Source organism: Microtus oregoni, unplaced genomic scaffold (genome assembly GCF_018167655.1).
Source record: "Microtus oregoni isolate MIOR12 unplaced genomic scaffold, Mior012 000020F_ref0000438, whole genome shotgun sequence".
NCBI classification, from domain to species: Eukaryota; Metazoa; Chordata; class Mammalia; order Rodentia; family Cricetidae; genus Microtus; species Microtus oregoni.
In genome coordinates, this window is record NW_024543079.1 from 18,176,964 (window position 1) to 18,189,323 (window position 12,360).

Consider the following 12,360-nt stretch of genomic DNA (forward strand, 5'->3'; position numbering starts at 1 on the left):
TGCCCTTGTTGGGTTCTTAGAGCGAGAAGGACAGAGCAAGGTGACTCTCTAGTCCTGAAGGGTGGCGGCTTTTTTTGTTTAGGAACTTGAAGAATTGTTCAGCAAACTGGATCAAGATGGAGATGGCAGAGTGAGTCTTGCAGAGTTTCAGCTTGGCCTGTTCGGGCATGAGCCTCCTTCACTTCCAGAAGCTTCCAGTCTGGTCAAACCAAACAGGCCTTGGTCTCATTATCAGGTAAAAGGGGAGAATTAAATTCCAACACCAGCAGTACTTGGTATTGGCCCTTGATCCAGTTAAGGTGCTGGTTGATGGTTGTGCCAGTGTCACGGCCCTGAGCCCAGAAGCTGCATAAACGTGTTCACACACCTGTGCATGTGCAGCGCTCCTGGACCTCAAGCTCATCGGGTGGTGAGCATTCCTGACGGCATATTTCACCTTCTCTGGGCTCTGTGTTCATCTGTAACATGGGGACAATCCGAGCATCAACCTCAGGACGTTCCGGAGAATAATGCACTGTGAGAAACGTGGCAGCTCCTCAGCATGGCCTCTCGGGCGTGCAACTGAGTGGTGTTTTTCAGTGAGACAACCGTCTCCCTGTCCTGTTAAACACTGAGGATGGGTTTCAAAGTAGTATAGCTTGTCTGGGATTCTTCCTCCGTATGGATTGGGGTTTTTCTGACCTGAAGTCCTGAATTTTACTTTTCCCAGAGGCTACTGGCCCAACACTTATTTATTAGCACCAAGACATAGTACGAGCTAGCTCTGGGGACAGGTCTTGGTATGGGTAGATGAATTTGGGAATCTCAGTTTTTAACTAAAATCACTGGAGAGAGGCAAAGAAGCTCAGGGCAAGCACTGCAAGATGGCATCAGCCCTTAAAGTCAGAAATACCAGGGGCTGGTTGTGGATCCATGGTGAAATTCTTGCCCAGCACGTGCCATCCCAGCTCTATTCTCAGCACTACATATAAACACAAAAATCAAGACTGAAAGCCTGAAGGTGAGGCTTCCCGAGCCATACTCAGTGTTGGTTCAGCTGGATCCCCCTCTGAGTGAGGCCACGTTTCCTGTGCTTTGATATCACTGGCAACTGTTATCAAACGGGATCTTAGAGTCTGAACCGCCTTCTAGAAGGCCCAATAGCTACCTGTACACCCAAGGCTAGCATATAAGGAGGACTGTGTGTCCCATGTACTTCCCAGAAGTTGCCTCTTCATCTGGCAAAGTCTCACCTTTGGCAGCGGTCATGGTCTAGAGGTTGCAGCTCCTCTCCATATACCTTATTTCTTTTCCTTTCCTGCATACGGTAAGTTGCTCCCATGTTCCTGGCACTATGGATATTGGACTAACTTCCCATCTTGTTTTCTCTGCTCACAAACTACCTGCATACCACTGTACAACACAGGCATTCCGCTGCATGCATCCATACCTACTGTACAACACAGGCATTCCGCTGCATGCATCCATACCTACTGTACTGTGCTCACTGTGCACACATCATCTGTCCATGAACAGTTTATTGAGTACACACATACCCACCATGCATGCATTCCTGCTTAGACATGGCACCCCCATTTTATGCATAGATCTGCCATGTACTCACAATGTAAATGCTCACCAGTTGTACACATATATGTTCACTATACATCATCGACTATATATACACATTTTCTGTATGTGTATGCCTGCTCTGGACATGTATACATCCATAGTAAATTTGAACTTTCTGAAGACACATGTGAATCCACTGTATGTGTGTATGTGCTGTAGACCTGTGTGCATGTACTCTACCTGTATGTAGATGTGTTTAGGCTCTGTACATGTCTCACCCAGCATAGAGACATTCAGTGCACCATACCTACACATCCACTGCGTGTGTTGAACCTGCTGGGGGAACATTCACATCTATGGTACATGCGTACCCATTGTACATGAGTCTTGTCTCTGCACCACCTACTGTTGACCTCTGCACATTCAGTATATATCTGTATCTACTGGTAACTCCATACCTTCTGTATGCACACATCTGCTGAAGGCATGCACAGGTTCTGTATATGCCCATCCACTGTAGACACATGCACAGGTTCCATATGTGCATCCAGTGTAGACATGTGTACATCCATTGTTCTTGTGAACCATGTACAAACACATCTTATTACATACACTCCTACTGTAAGCACACATGCAGGCTCTGTACATACATAGCCACTGTGAACAGTTGCTCATTCACTGCATATGTGCACCCGCTGTATACACAGATCTTCTTTGTTTATCAAATGTAGATATGTGCCTGCTGTAGACACATCCATAAGCACAGCATATATTTATCTACTGTATGAACCTACTGTGCGTTTGCATGCATGGCACATATCCACGCCTACTCATAATATATACGTGAATATATGTAAACATTAACATAAGCCTATATTCATTGTACGTAGTGCATACGTACACACACACTGCTCTAGCATATTATGGCACATGCTGCCAAGGTGGAGAGAGGGCAGATTCTGACTTTAGTTTGTAGAACACTAAATTCCTGCCCTTCTTATGTCTCTTGTTTTGGAATGTCTGCCTCCTACTTTGGGCAGCATTCAGGACTACAGGGGTTTCAGCAGCATGACCTGCTTGACTGCAGGGTTGAGCGTACCGTGTCCTGTGTGGGCTCTACTGGCTTTATGTGGATGTGTTGGCTCCAGAGAGATTCACATCAGTCCTGCCCTCCTGCTGGAGCACAGAGCAGTTCCTCAGTGCATTTGGGTATCAGGGCTTATGCACAGGTGGTCATCACTAGGCATGGTAGAGATGTTGTTTCCTTTTGCAAATGGGGCAATATGTTTTGTAGGGTTGTAAGACAGCCACACAGGTCAAGAAGAACTCTCCCTGGGTGTGCAGGAGAGGCAGGGCCAGGTGAAAGAGCAGATGTATGGGGCGAAAGGGAGACGAGCTGCAGGTGGCGAGAAAACTGCCAGCAAGCTCTGCCCGGGCGCTGCACATTGATGCAACATCTTCAGGCTGGTCTGGGGGAGTTGTCAAAGCCAGGTCCAAGAAAGGAGCAAACCAGGATGGGGCGAGGACAGGATGGTAAGTGTTGGAGAACTTATTTCAGCACAAGAATGTTGAAAAGAAAAAGGAGATGTAGGCACTGGAGGTGACGAGGAGAGTTCACAGCAGCCCATCGAAATCATGCAGGGTATGGGGTGTGGTCCTGGGTCCAGCGGGTGCTTGCAGTCCCCCACCACAGGCCTAGAATAAGGGAAGCACTACCTGCCTCAGGCCCAAGGTCTCTTACAGCTGAGAGTGGTGGGGAAGAACCTTAGGTGGAACAGGAGAGGGTGGGAAGTCATTCTTGCCCTTGGGTTCAGGTAGTAGAGAAGCCTTGTGGGCAGCTTTCCCTCTGGGAGACAACTTTACTGTCCCATAAACCTCTGTAGTACTGCCTAGCGCTGGCCTGTGGGTCTGAGTTCTGGGAAATGTGGGGTTCCGCTTGAGCTGGTCTGCCTTCTGTCTGCAATTTCCTTTCTCAGTCTGGGTTTTCCTGGCATGCACTTTTTTTTTTTTTTTTTTTTTGGTTTTTTCGAGACAGGGTTTCACTATGGCTTTGGAGCCTGTCCTGGAACTAGCTCTGTAGACCAGGCTGGTCTCGAACTCACAGAGATCCGCCTGCCTCTGCCTCCCGAGTGCTGGGATTAAAGGCGTGCGCCACCACCGCCCGACGATGGCATGTACTTTCTTAACATAGGAAGAAATAGCCAGATCCCTTTGTTGGCCTTCTGTACATGATGCTGTGTTGGCTAGAGCTGACTCAGGCCTAACAGGTATGAGGTGCTAATGATAGATAAAAGCAGGTACCCAGGGATCCTTGCAAGGCCAGGTGCTGGGGCCTAAGGACTGGGTGCAGTCCCTCTTCTATCCCCTGTAGAACCGTGTGATCCCAGGTAGATCCCGGGCTATGCGATGCTTCTTCCCAAGGGAAGGGGGTCGGTCATTGCGGGTATGCATTCTCTTGTTGTAAGCCTGGCTGAGAAGACAAGATACTGAACACAGGCTGGCAAGGTGAGATGTGTGTTATAGGGCACAGACACTACAGCCTCAAGACACCCGAGTGCTCAGAGCATCTTCCTTCTGATGTGCAGGAGGAGAACGGCTGCCATACAACCACGACCTCGTCCCTCGTGTCTGTGTGCACAGGCCTGCGCCTCTTCTCCAGTGTTGACGATGGCAGTGGCTTTGCCTTTCCCGAACAAGTCATCTCCGTATGGGCCCAGGAGGGCATTCAGAATGGCAGGGAGATCTTACAGGTTTGGGATGCACTGCTTGTGGTGTCCAGAACCCTGGGGCTGAGCAAGGGACACGAGAGGCCACGTGTTCACAGAGAATAAATGCAGGAGAGCATGTGCTGGGTATTGATGAACCCCCACCCTGTGCAGGGGAACCCCAAAGGGAACATTTTCCATCAGGTTTTGCAATGAAAATAAATGTAGGACAATTTAATTCAGAAAGTAAAAGTACAGAGAAAACAGTCTGGAACTTGGTTTCAAAGGGGGAGGGCCCCATTCTCAGTTCACGTGATGTGCTGAGGTGAGATGCTCCTTACTGCATCTTACATTTGTTTAGGTAGAAGGAAGAATTCTGTCCATCTTGAGGTTGTACCCACCTATGAAATGGTGTCTTAGGGACCACAGCATGGGGAAGCCCATTGTTGACAGCCCAGTTGAGTTACTGGGGTTGAGAAGGAGACCCCAAGAACCAGAGACACTTGTAAAGAGGGAAGAGGCAGGTGCTGGCTGTAGTTGTCACTGTGGGTATGGGCCCCTGAGCTGCCACAGATTAATAGAGTACGTTTGGAGAAGCTCCTCACTGCCCCCTGTCTTCTGGGGCTTGCTGATTCCAGAGCCTGGACTTCAGTGTGGATGAGAAGGTGAACCTCTTGGAGCTGACCTGGGCCCTTGACAATGAACTCCTAACAGTTGATGGTGTCATCCAGCAGGCAGCCCTGGCCTGCTACCGCCAAGAACTGAGCTACCAGCAGTAAGAGCCCACCAGGGAATGGGGATTAGGGTCCCGCTGGCCAGGTCCACCTCCTGGGAACTTAGGTCACACCTTCCCTGTCTCACCTGAGTTTCCTCTGGTGGCTCCCAGGCTACCTGTTCCCTGCTCTCCTGCCCTAGTGACCAGAGCTCAGATGTACAGAGCAGAGGAGGCCTGAGGGCCCAGAGCTGTTCACTGCTGCTACTGCTTGGATTATGTGTCCCCGAAATTAAAGATCAAAGCATCCTCAAACATGGGATACAGTTAGAAATCCATATATCCAGGACCTCAGTCAGCCACTTTTTTGATGTTTGAAAATTTGAGCTTGACCCTCCTTCTGCTAATTCTGGGGCTCACTGTTGTGGAGGCAGAAACCCTGTGGTTTATAGGGGTCTGCTTCCGAGAATAGCCAAGGGATTCCTGGCCAAGGCTAGCAACAGGAAAAGGAAGTCCATTTGAATGCTAACCTTTCCGATGGGCTGGGATCTGCTTTAGCTTACCATTGAGGAAGTCATTTGCCTGCCTTAACACGTGCACTGGTAAAACGGCCACAACAATGGTAGAGTGCCCAGCGGAGGTGGTTGAGGGGCAGTGAGGTCACACCCGGCTGTGAGGCTCAGGGAAGTCTGTCAGGCTGACAGCAGTGTCCCATCTGTCCTTCCCATGGCAGAGGGCAAGTGGAGCAGCTGATGCGTGAGCGGGACAAGGCGAGGCAGGACCTGGAGAAAGCTGAGAAGAGGAACCTGGACTTCGTGAGAGAGATGGACGACTGCCACTCCGCCCTGGAACAGCTCACAGAAAAGAAAATCAAGTAGGTGTGGGCCCACAGTTCCCGGGCTGCCGCAGCAGTGAGCAACCCCACTTTGGGGGGCACTACACAGCTACAGTTCCCGGGCTGCCGCAGCAGTGAGCAACCCCACTTTGGGGGGCACCAGCCAAGGGCCAAGGATGCCATTTGACTGGAGCCAGTGGAAGTTGGGACAACTTTGGAGAACACCTTTTCTAAAAGGGAGCGTTGCATCTGACAAGCAGTGTCCTGCTTTCTGTGATGTCGGTACAGTGACCCCTGGTGTCCCCCGTGTGCCTGTAGCCATCGGGAAAACCCTAGCTCTGTCCATGGATTTATCAGGGTCCTGCCTTAACTCGAGTTGCCTGTATTTCAAGATGGTGAGTCATTTGGAAGAACAGCACCTACACTGATCCATAGGAGTCAGAGAGGTGGCCCGGTGGGCCGAAAAGAAAAACACAAAGTTACCTCTTGGGTTTATTAACCAGATATTGGAGAAAACCCTGGCATGAAGACTTGTAGGGCTACAGTATGGAAGAGCATCCCCAGCTCCACTGTGGGAGTCTTAGGCTTCCTGGCCAGCTTCAGCTATGTGCTCGAATGCCTGATGCTCTTAATCACCCAGCTCTGTGTCAGATGTGGGCCAGAGAGGACTGGTCGCTTTTCCCTCTTCTCCATCTTTGGTTGGCACTCAGCTAGAGAGACCTGCCCAAGGCCAGAGTCCCAATCCTGCTGTGCCTAAATCCTTCCCTCAGCTCTTCCCGTGTGCTGGGTGGGGCCAGTCTAGTATCTTGTGTTCTTAACATTGAGTGCGCTGCTTGTATCAGTGTGGCCTGCACTGCATGAGGGGAGGAAAAGGGAAGGTGCTTGGTGCGGAATGGGCGTCCACCTGCTGAGGAGTCTGTGTGTCCTGCCGTGTGTACTGCGGCATCTGAAGGCCGTACTTCTTCACAGCAGTCCTGACATCTGGGAATGTGGAGTCGTGTCTTCTGAGCGCTACTCAAGAAAAAGCCTCCCACACAGGCTTGATGGGAGCTCAGGGGATTTCAGGGGGATTTTCATCCTCCTTTGTTTACCTTGTAATGCAGCTTTGGCACCTGAGTCCACCTGGCCAGGGGCCTATTAGGCCAGCATGTCCTCAGGGACAAGAGATGAACAACATAGGGTCAGATTGGAGCCGCAGCAGCCTAGACAACACTTAGTGTAGCTGAGGACAGCGGGTTTCGGGTGCCACAGGCTCTTCAGGATGATTTCCACGCTACTGCACCAGCCCCTCCCTCCTTTCAGTTTGATCGTATTCTGCTAAATGCGAGATTTAAACCACAAGCCCATTACTTCCTTCACCCGAGGTGTCCTGGCACTTTTGTAGGGCAGCCCAAAGCCAGAGGTTAAGGAAGGAGGTGAGGTTTCAGGCTGTTGTGGTGCTGTCTGTGTCAGTACTGCCTCACCTCTCCCCCGACACCCATCTCAATCCCATTTCAGGCAGGCAGGGAGATGGAGAGTCAGACAAGCTCATAACTTGCCCGCAATTACTCACAGGTGTATGCAATTGAAACCCAAGGATTCCCTGTCCAGGTCTTACACCGTTCCTCTCTCCCTTCTTCCTGGGTCTCATGCATACTAAGCCAGTGTTGTACTACAGAACTACATCCAAGCTATTTACGTACATATTTTTATTTATATAATTTATATTTTGTTTATATAGTTTATAAATATAATCTGTATTTATAATGATTCATAGTGAAATGAAATCAATGTCATTTTAAGACAGTCTTACTAATCTCCTCAAGCTGACCTCCCACTTGGAATCTTTGTCTCAGTCTCCTGAGTTGCTGTGGTTATAAGAAGTATCCTGGGCCAACGTGCCTGGCTAGTCCTGCTGTATCTCAAAGATAGCTTATTTCTTTAGGGAGTGTAAGAACCTTAGGTCTGAGGAGTGTCAAGGAGTGCAATCTGCACACTTGGTCAGGCGGGGTGTATTATAGGCCTCCCAGTGCTGTGAGGTTTCAGCCGCTCCCCTTTCCCCGTGCCCTAGAGCTCCCATAGAGCTGCCGCTATGTAGAACAGCCCTGCCTCCCTTCCTGCAGCCAGTGATGCCCCACACTGGCCAGCTCTGGTAGGACAGGGCTGCTGTGTCCACATGGTCCCCTCTCTGTGGTCTAGGGAAGGCCAGATGTGTGAGGAGGGTTGTGTGCAAGATGACATAATGGAGTTACGGATGTGCACCTCGACGGCAGCTGTGTTTGAGAACGAGTGTGCAAGTGCCAGGTTGTGGAGCCTGGCTCCCCGAGAAGGAGGCTGACTTGATGTGCATCTGGGTTCAAAAGCCTGTCACAGGGCTGCTGTGGGCCAGGGCTGCCCGTATGGTGTGGTACAACATGGATGCAGGAGGTAGAGAGGCAGAGGACATCCAGGGTACCTGCCCAGAGATCTCTGCCTACTTGCTCACCCCAGGGCTCTGCAGGCAGCTTTGGATATTTGTCATGTGTTCACCACCACCCCTCAAGTCCTCTTGACTGGGTATCACCTCCACCAGCCCATGAGAGGTGCAATCCACCAATGTTCCTGTCTGTAGCAGCCGCAGGTCATCTTCTGAGTAGATTGACAGGGTTCCACAGAGGGGGAGTTCCGAGGACAGGTGCCCAGGGAGGCAGAGTTACACTTCCAAGCTGGACTGTGTGTTTGTGCTGTGTCCTAGGCACCTAGAGCAAGAGTACAGGGGAAGGCTGAGCCTCTTGCGGTCAGAGGTAGAGATGGAGCGGGAGCTGTTCTGGGAGCAAGCCCGCAGGCAGAGAGCTGCGCTGGAGCAGGATGTGGGCCGCCTCCAGGCTGAAGAAACCAGTCTGCGGGAGAAACTGACCTTGGCCCTGAAGGTAGGTGGGATGCATCCCTGGTGTAAACTGTGATGTCTTAGGGCTTCTATTGCTGTGAAGAGACACCATGACCACAGCAACTCTTATAAAGAAAAACGTTTTATTGGGGCCTGCATACACTCAGTGGTTCAGTCCATTGTCATCATGGCAGGAAACATGGCAGCGTGCAGGCAGACATGGTGCTAGAGAAGGAGCCGAGAGGTCTAGATCTTGATCCACAGGTGACAGGAAGTGAACTGTCTCACTGGGTGTGGTTGAGCACCACCGCCACAGTGACACACTTCCTCCAGCAAGGCCACACCTCCTAGTAGTACTACTCCCATGGGTCACACATTCACACACGTGAGTCTGTAGGGGCCATTCCCATTCAAACCGCCACAGCAGAGCAGGGTGATGTCATGCTCTCACTCCGCTTTGGCTTTGCTTCATCCTCCTCTGTTCTGAGTCATAGGAACTCAAAATCAGAGTGAGTCAGTTTCCGCAGCCAGTGTGGCTGTGTCCCTAGGGTCTGGGAACACCTCCAGACACTGCCCCTTGGCCTGGGCTCACCGTCTCAAGCAGACACAGCTTTCAGGGTTTTGGTGAATGTTGATGCCTTGTACCTACCCTGCCTTGTGTCCCAAAAGCTGTCTGAGCGGTTTAGACAGCCAAACTCCAGAAGCACTGACCTGTGAGACTTCTTGCTATTCTGTGCCCAGCTTCTTCTCCTGCCCGGATGCCTAAAGACCTCTGTGGTCTCTCCCCTTCCCACCCTGTGTCCTGCAGTACCTGCCCATTGTGGTAGGAGTATCTGGACGTAACTGACATCACCCTAGTGTGATGCCGCTATCTTCCCAGCACAGCCCTTGTCTCCAGACACCCCCCCCCCCGTTGTGCCTGACCTCTGAGCCATAGTGACACAATTTCAAACCCATCGTTTTAAAAGCAGCTCAAAAGTGGTGCATTACCAGGCCATTCTTTTGTCACTCATGAACTTTCCGAACATGGGAGTGGGGTCAAGGAAAAGGGGAACCAGTGGGGAAGCAATCACCTTGGAGTTGTTGAGTGTGCCAAAGGACGTTGTGGGTTCCAACAGCACACTCTGCCTGCTTGATGCAGCGGCAGCACACACTCACATGCCCCCTGCCTTTCTCGGGGTTCCTTCTGAGAAATGCTGCCAGGAACAAGCCTCCAGCAAACAGAGAAGTGACGTGGACATTTGTCATTGTCTTCCTCTGTGTCCTGAACCCTGTCCACCCCACCCTATCCCCGTCTCCTAGGAAAATAGCCGATTACAGAAGGAAATCATAGAAGTGGTGGAAAAGCTTTCAGATTCGGAGAAGCTGGTCCTGCGCCTGCAGAGTGACATCCAGTTTGTGCTGAAGGACAAGGTGAGCCTTTTTGCTATTCCGGGTTTTCAGAGAAGTGCCTGTGGGTGGTTGGTGAGAGTCAGGGCATTGGTGCCTGTCTTTCCAGGGACCCTGATATGCTGATGTGTACACGTTTCTCACTTTCAGCTCGAGCCTCAGAGCATGGAGCTCCTGGCCCAAGAAGAGCAGTTCACAGCCGTCCTGAAAGAATATGAGCTCAAGTGCAGGGTGCGTGCCTTTCGGAGTCGGCTTGGGCATCTTGAGCATCCCTGAGTCCTGCTCCTGTAGCCTTCCCTGTAGCAGTGACAGGAAGGGAGGACCAGCTCCACAGGGTCAGCACTCTGGGTTCTCAGAAACTCCCTGGCTCTGACACTGGAGGCCATGTGAGGCCTCAACCTCTCTCCCCTCCTTGGTCTACAGGTGCAGGGTGTCCCACAAGTGACAGCAGGAGCATCTTTTCCAGCAAGAACTTCTTATTCAGGCTGTGCTCAGTCATGCATGGCCATTGCTTAGTTGTGCAGCAGATATCCCAGTGACTAGTCAAATCCCAGGACAGAAGGTGTCCCTGACTGTACTCCCAGGATGGACCTTAAAGAAGTTTCAGTGTGAGAACAGAAAGGAGAATTAGAATTGACATGGTTCATCACTAATGATACTGAAAAGACTTTGATTTATAAAGTGATCTGTCACAAATCTTTTAGTCAGCTTTTGGTTAAGCTTAATTTACCAAAATTAATTTATATAAAACTTACCAGAAACATTATTTACAAAGAGAGGCATATGTGTGGTTAAAAACTCCTGCCCCTGAAATTGAAATGTATAGTAGTGTGCTGTCTCAGTGGATGCAGGAGCTGATGCAGGAGGATTGCTTGCACCCAGGAGCTAAAGGTCAGTCTTAAGCCAAACATATGCTTGCTTATAATTCCAGGGCTTGGGAGGTGGAGGCAGCAGTATTAGGAGTTCAGGGTCATTCATCTTTGACTCCATAGCCAGTTGGAAGTTCACTTGGGCTATCTGAGACTTTGTCTCTAAAAAACAGTACCTTCCAAAACCCACAAGAAAACAAATACAAGGCAGCCTGGGAAATGTTGCAAGACCTGTCTCAAAAACAAACAACAAAATCATTAGAGCCCACAGGCCTGTTTGCTCCTTTATATTATAGGCATCAAGAAGAGTAAGTCAGTAGCTGCTGCCCAGTGTTGTGACTATTAAATTAGTAGAATTTTGCATAGGTTTTGTTTTGTGTTTTTTTGTTGTTGTTTTGTTTTTTCAAGACAGGTTTCTCTAGCTTTGGAGCCTGTCCTGGAGCAAGCTGGTCTCGAGCTCACAGAGATCCACCTGCCTCTGCCTCCCGAGTGTTGGGATTAAAGATGTGTGCCACCACCACCCAGCTAAAATTTTGTGTAGTCTTGGAAATAACACTGGTGATTCTAGAATCACCTTCATAGGCAAACCCTTCATAGACAACACTGCCAAGTGACCAAGGATAAGTAAAATGGGCGCTCAAGGAATGGGCACTTAAAACTTTACATAAGGTTGTAATTCATTAGAGAACCCCATCTACACCATACATAAGTTCTGGGTCTGGTCTCCACAGCCCAAATAAACCCACTCAATAATAAACTCCACCGACAGAGATAGCAAATCTAAAGTCAGTAGAGTTTACTAGTCAGTCATTTATTTTTCTCGTGTTTTTACTATAATAATAAAAATATGACAAGTGATAATTTATAGCTATCTGAAGATACTACTGAAGGATGTTGATGAAGTAGACAGCTGGTTTTAGGTGCATGTGATTCTTTACAGCTCCACCGACCATAAGGCTTTGCTCTGAGTCAATTCCTGCTGAAAATCCATAGCTATTTCTGGGGATGCCATTATAGCCATGGTTATGACACCAAGAGTTATAATATAGTTTTCCATGATATGAAAATTGATTCCCACATTGCAGAAGACTGTAAAGAATTAGACAGAAAACAAACTCAGAAATGGAACTGTGCCTCATCAGGCTTCTGCTTCCCAGATGCTATCCTTTCTCTCTGTTAAGTGCATCCGACTCTATAGCATTTAATGTAAACAATTGGCCTGACAGCTATAGCTATAGATCTTCATGCCAGTTCCTCTGCAGCTGCGAGAAGAGAGCCAAACTTAGCCCCAGACATGACCCAAGATGTTGGTTCCCATGCATGTGCCATGCCACCACCCTGGTGCTGAGCAGCATCTGTTGAAAATTTTCTTGGTTTCTGCACAGACATGGTTTCACTAGTTCTCCTAGGACCTTTAGATAGTAGAGTCTTAAATCCAGGTTTAGTGTTACATG

At 49.6% G+C, this 12,360-nt stretch overlaps 1 protein-coding gene across 2 annotated transcripts in view; it reads left to right on the plus strand.

Moving 5' to 3' along the window:
* Ninl (ninein like) overlaps positions 1-12,360 on the plus strand; it is a 58,801-nt gene that overhangs the window by 29,253 nt on the left and 17,188 nt on the right. For both annotated transcript variants that reach the window (XM_041670477.1, XM_041670478.1), the window contains exons 7-13: positions 83-235; positions 4,137-4,301; positions 4,895-5,031; positions 5,702-5,842; positions 8,517-8,691; positions 9,951-10,061; positions 10,188-10,268. In XM_041670477.1, coding sequence (XP_041526411.1) covers positions 83-235; positions 4,137-4,301; positions 4,895-5,031; positions 5,702-5,842; positions 8,517-8,691; positions 9,951-10,061; positions 10,188-10,268 — 963 coding nt within the window. The remainder of the gene's footprint in view (positions 1-82; positions 236-4,136; positions 4,302-4,894; positions 5,032-5,701; positions 5,843-8,516; positions 8,692-9,950; positions 10,062-10,187; positions 10,269-12,360) is intronic.